The 5311-nt window shown below is 43.1% G+C and overlaps 1 protein-coding gene across 1 annotated transcript in view; it reads right to left on the reverse strand.

The window, feature by feature from the left end:
• Nucleotides 1-45: 45 nt before the first annotated feature.
• The window catches only part of LOC107092979 (D(4) dopamine receptor-like), a 6053-nt gene continuing 787 nt past the window's right edge, over nt 46-5311 (reverse strand). The window contains exons 3-4 of the mRNA XM_015387741.1: nt 1271-1953; nt 46-683 (exon numbers count right to left, since the gene is read on the reverse strand). Coding sequence (XP_015243227.1) covers nt 481-683; nt 1271-1953 — 886 coding nt within the window. The 3' untranslated portion in view covers nt 46-480. The remainder of the gene's footprint in view (nt 684-1270; nt 1954-5311) is intronic.

Genomic DNA, 5311 nt, shown 5'->3' on the forward strand with positions numbered 1-5311 from the left:
GCTCATCTTCTCTCTAACCTCTTGAGGACCAATGTGTATCTCAGTGTAAGTCTCTGGTATTGGAGCTTGTGCGTTAGTTTTCTCGTTACCAACAGGGTCGCCTCCTGAGACCCAGAGGACAGGGAGCCATAAGCCAGTTTCATCCTTCGCTCCTATTGTTTTATTTGTCTGCATCCAGCTAGATTTCATGATTCACAGATTTAAAAGCTACAAATCTCAGCAGCTTTGTTAAACATTCCAATTTCTGTTTGATCTGTTTTCATCACTTGTGTCTCAAGAACATTAACCAAAGTGAGAAGAACCAAACACATCCACACTGACATGTAAGCACTTTACCTCTAATCTAATCAGATATCATTAAACATCTGTCAGGTATTTGATGCCTCTGCTCTAAGAAATAGACTAATGCGCTAAAATGAGAGACAGTCTGAGTATAGAGGAGTAAGACTTGATGAAGAAGACTTCCGGAGCTTTTCAGGGTCATGTCCGGCAGCAAAGCAGCTTGTGAAAGACGTTCCTGAACTCCGTGTTGAAGACTGTGTAGATGATGGGGTTAACGGCGCTGTTTACATAACCCAGCCATGTGACCACAGAAATGAGGGTGGGACCGATGTCACAGGAGCGGCACAACACCTTGGTGACGTGGACTGTGAAGAAGGGCGTCCAGCAGGCCAGGAAGACACCTGAAAGGCAGACTGGTGTCAGTCTTAGAAGGACAAACAAGCAACAGAAAGGAAGAAAAATGCCTGTAATCACGATTCTTTGTAGACCACCAGTCTGTTTTAGGAGGATTAGGTGTGATTTTTTTTATTCTCCTTGGTGTGAAACTGTTACTGAGGAATTGAAGCAGCTTCCATGGAGAAGCAGTTTCTATTTTTAATGAAGCCACAGCGTGACTGCGCTACAGGAAAACCTGAAGGACATTTTGTGAAGAGAAGAAACTTCCTGCAGAGAGCGACTGATAAAACCTTAATTTATCTGATTAAACCTCAACTTATCTGATCAAACTTTAACTTGACTGATTTGCTTGAAACCAAGATTATTTTAGATTGATGCAGATGCAAAGAAATCTATTCTGTTGAAAACGTCAAAGGCCTTCCTCTCCGCAAATTACCGTAAAAAGAGACTGTTCACGTCAGTGGTGACTTTTCTAGCTAAAGAGAAGTTAATTATAACCAATAAAAGGAAATAGACGAACAGTGATCGGGGTTAGGGTTGATTATGTCTCATCGAGTGTCAGAGGTAGCACTGTTCTTGTTCTGATACTCACCCACAACGACTGGTAGGACCCTCATGGCCTTGCGTTCCCTCCCACTGACCCTGCTGGTCTTACTGGTCCTTCGTCCCCTCTTAATGGTGCTCCTTTTCCGGCCGTTCTCTCTACGGCTGCTTCCCTCCCTGGCCCCTGTGTTCTCGCCATTCGAGGCGCTGTCCATCTGAGTGGTCATTGGGTCGCTATCAGCTGCCATTGCTGTTCCGTCCTGGTTTCGCTCTGTAAGGGGGGCTGCACCAGGTGCTGTCGTGGGGAATGTGGACGGAGAGGTGGGGCTTAAAGGTGACACTGTGAATACAACCTTCCCTCTGCTGTCAGTACTTGCATCTTTCGCTCTACGCAGAGCTGAGCCAAGATGCAAAGAGAGACCTCTCCGTCCAACCCGGTGAGACCGCGGCCGGCTACGACTGCTCCAACGCCGCAGACCGCGGAACATCCAGTAATAGAGGAAGAGCATGACAGGACAAGGCACGAAGAACGAGCAGATGGACGAGTACACCACAAAGCGATCATCCTCCAGTTTGCACACCGTTGGGTCCCGGTTTGGCACCTGGTTCAGACCAAAGATGACAGGACTCGCCACACCCAGGGACAGCACCCAGGTTGCAGTGATCAGGGCCAGTTGTCGAACACTGAACTGGTTTCGGTTATATCTCAGGGGCACCACCACTGCGATGTACCTGCAATGTAACCAGACACATTGGAGGTTTGTTCTTAGACTTAGGATGATGTGGTTCAAACCCATAAAATACAAAATCATTGCTGCCAAAGATTCATCAGTTTTTTCTTTTTTAAGGGAAAAGTCCAGGTACTTTCAGAATACAAACTTCTGAAAGTACTTTACGTATAAAATTATTACATAATTTTCAATAAATGATCAGTGTTTTTAATTAAGAGTAATTTCATTTGAATGTGCTTTACTGGAGACATCCATATTTGTCAAAGAACACTACTGCCACCTACTGGTTAGTGACGTCACGGTGCGGTATCGACTTTTGAGCAAGTCTCAATGCTGTATCTGGTGTTTGTCACAATATGCTATTATCCATGATGGTGACGACCAGTGCACTATGTGAAGCAGAGAGTAACGGATTAATGACGTGTTTTTTTAGAGCAGGAATCCAGGTGGAAAAATGGTCCCAGCGTTCTCGCGTTACTATATTTGGGCAAAAATGGCCGCTCCCGGATTAGGTGATTGTGACGAAAACTCTTGTTTTTATTTTAGCTTTTTACTGGTTCGTGCTAAATTCATTAAATCACCATTGGTTATTCCTTGCTGACCAGACTTTTCCTTTAAAATTCCCTTCTTAATGTAATAAAATGCTTAATGAACAGTTCATATATTCTCTCTGCCTTTTATGTGTAGAAACATTTTCTCATTTGCAAAATGACTGCCTCTTCTCAGCAGTAAATATAGCCTGTCACCATCAGTACTAAAAATATATATCTGTAGTGTCAGTCGTGTTTGATTCACTGAAGTGTTTCATCAAATTTTCTTTACACCTAGGAAGTTGTTAATTGGGCTCTTTATCCCAGTCATACTGGAGACCAGGATGGAAATTGTTATCTCTACAATAGCTTCATCTCTAAAGAAACAGAATGACTAAGAAAATTGAATTTTTCTGCCTCTTGAACGATAAAGTGAGCCCTGAAGTAATGTCTTCAGGGACATTAAGACTGGGACAGTTAAATGAATTTTCAATTCTTGTTTTAGAGAGTGGTGATGAAGTTTTAATCACAGTGAGATAATAATATTAATGTAAATGTGATTGTTTCCATAGGGACTGGAAGTTTTAACGTTGATTGCTTCTGCCAGTGTGCTGCTAATGAAGGTGATCAGAAGCAGACATATGTGTAGTGATGTCAGGCTTCAAGCATCATCGAATACATTCAGTTCTAAACCAGAACCAGAAGACAGAAAGTGCTGTTATATTGGGATTTAGTTCAGGGTAGATACTGAGAGGCAGGTAGTATTTAGGATTTAATTTGGAGTTCAGAAAGAAAATCAGCACCACAGTTAGGAACCTCTTGAGAGAGAGTCAGGTTTGTGGCCCGGCAGGAAGGATAAGTGTGATTAAAAAAAAAAGCTACTAACCCTCTAAAGATTATGTCACTGAGACAGGTTTTAAGGGACCCCTTGATTCAAAGAGTCAGTTTTATTCAGAAGCTTCAGAAGCATCTCCTACAGGAATTCATTTTCAGTTAACTCCTGAAAAAGAGTTCTGCCCAGCAGAAAGGGTAGAACTCTGTGGTCAACAGAAACTTGGTTCAAGCATTGGAATCAGAAACAAGTGACAGCAACAGGCTTGAATTGATAGTCTGCACCCACAAACAATATAAAGCACAGGGAGGAGGATTCAGCTGACAAATTCAGGGGAAAAGCAGGGGTTGGAAATCAAGATGCAAAAACAAGCAAAGTGTCCATGAGATCTGAGGATAGGTTAATATCTAACGTGGGAAAGGCAGAACAAGGTAGTTAAGGAGGTAGAAAGAAGTTTGAGTTCAGAAAGGCAGGAGATCAACGCTGGACATTTATTCACTAAGGGCTTTCAATAATCTGGCAAAGCTTGTCAGCCAAAGGGCAGTATATAAAGCCAGGATCACAGGTGAGACCAATAATGTGTGATTAGGGTGAAGGCACAAAAGATGCAGATGAAAAACATTATTAAATTAAATGCAGCACAGAAAGGAGCAGAGGCCAGCAGGGGCAGTACAGACAAACAGAGCAGAATCAAGGCAATTTCCACAAGGGGTTTTCTACAGAACACCACCTATTCTAATAACATTGTCTATCATGCCATCTGTACATCTGTTGCCTGTTGTTTTAACAACATAGCAGTTAGCCATGATTAATTTACCATCATTTCCTGGACTCTTACATGAGACCTGTTAGTGGCTGTAGGTAGTATAACGGGCTGTTATACTGCCATATCATACTGCCGCAGAAGTGTGTCGCAGTGAGCCTGTAGCGGGTATGATGCAGACATTTTTGATTTAGACTAAATTTAGAAGTTTTGTCTGCGCTGTATTATTCCACGCCACAATGCAAGAGGGACAATCACAAACTAGCTGTGGGTCTAGATACGGCCGAGGCGGTGAGGAGGGGCGGGTAAATTTGTCCGACAACGGAGGGACATGAGGGCGAAAAAGAGCGGGGATCCAAGTGGAAAAAGGGTCCCAGCGTTCTCACGCACCTCACTGTTCTAGCTGATCCAACTTCACGAGTCGTTTTCCGCAATGTCGGTCATACAAACAAAACAAGCCGGTAAGATACTAAACAGGAAATACGCATAGTGTAGAGCAGATGTAGATTTGACCAATCAGAGGCCTCTTGTCGGCGGCACTGTCTGCGGTCACCTACAATTTGGGAGAGGTGCAGCAGAGTGTCTGCAGAAGGGGTGGGGACGTCCCTGCGTTTACTCCGACACCTACGCAGATGACCTAATTTTAAAGTATTAATCAGTGGTAGAGAGCTCTCCCACATTCTTCTGGTTGGTTGTGCACCATTAGGTATAATATATGTATTATTAGGTATATGTTGGATGCTTTTCCACTATCAAGCCACCGTAGGTCTAATCTGGACTTCATCAGGAGTGTTTTTTCTTTGAGGAAAGCTTGCCTTTGTGGGCTTTTCTGGTTTGCACAGCAAGCTCACAGGAGAAAAAGAACACTTTCATGCTCCAGAGTTTTTTCGGCAGGTTTTAACTGAATCACAACAGACTCTTTAACATAAAAAGTCAGATTTCCAGGTGATGAGTCCTTTAAAAAAGACTCAAAAGGATGTAAGGTTTCAGAGGTAGGACTTGACAAGAATTTTGACTCAGGACTTGAAGTATGACTCTAGATTTTTAAAACAATGACCTGGTCCTAAGCCTGGGATGAGATCCTGGACAAGGGACTGAAATGAGCTTCCTCAGTTGGATATCCTGCCTTAAAAAGTAGGTAAGAACTTCATTGGTCAGTGATTTGATTGAACAGAGCATCTAAGTTACTGCTACAGTAGTAACCATACAAAATACCCCCACCTTCCTTGATGGG

This window comes from Cyprinodon variegatus, unplaced genomic scaffold (genome assembly GCF_000732505.1).
Source record: "Cyprinodon variegatus isolate N-32 unplaced genomic scaffold, C_variegatus-1.0 Scaffold402, whole genome shotgun sequence".
Classification (NCBI taxonomy): domain Eukaryota; kingdom Metazoa; phylum Chordata; class Actinopteri; order Cyprinodontiformes; family Cyprinodontidae; genus Cyprinodon; species Cyprinodon variegatus.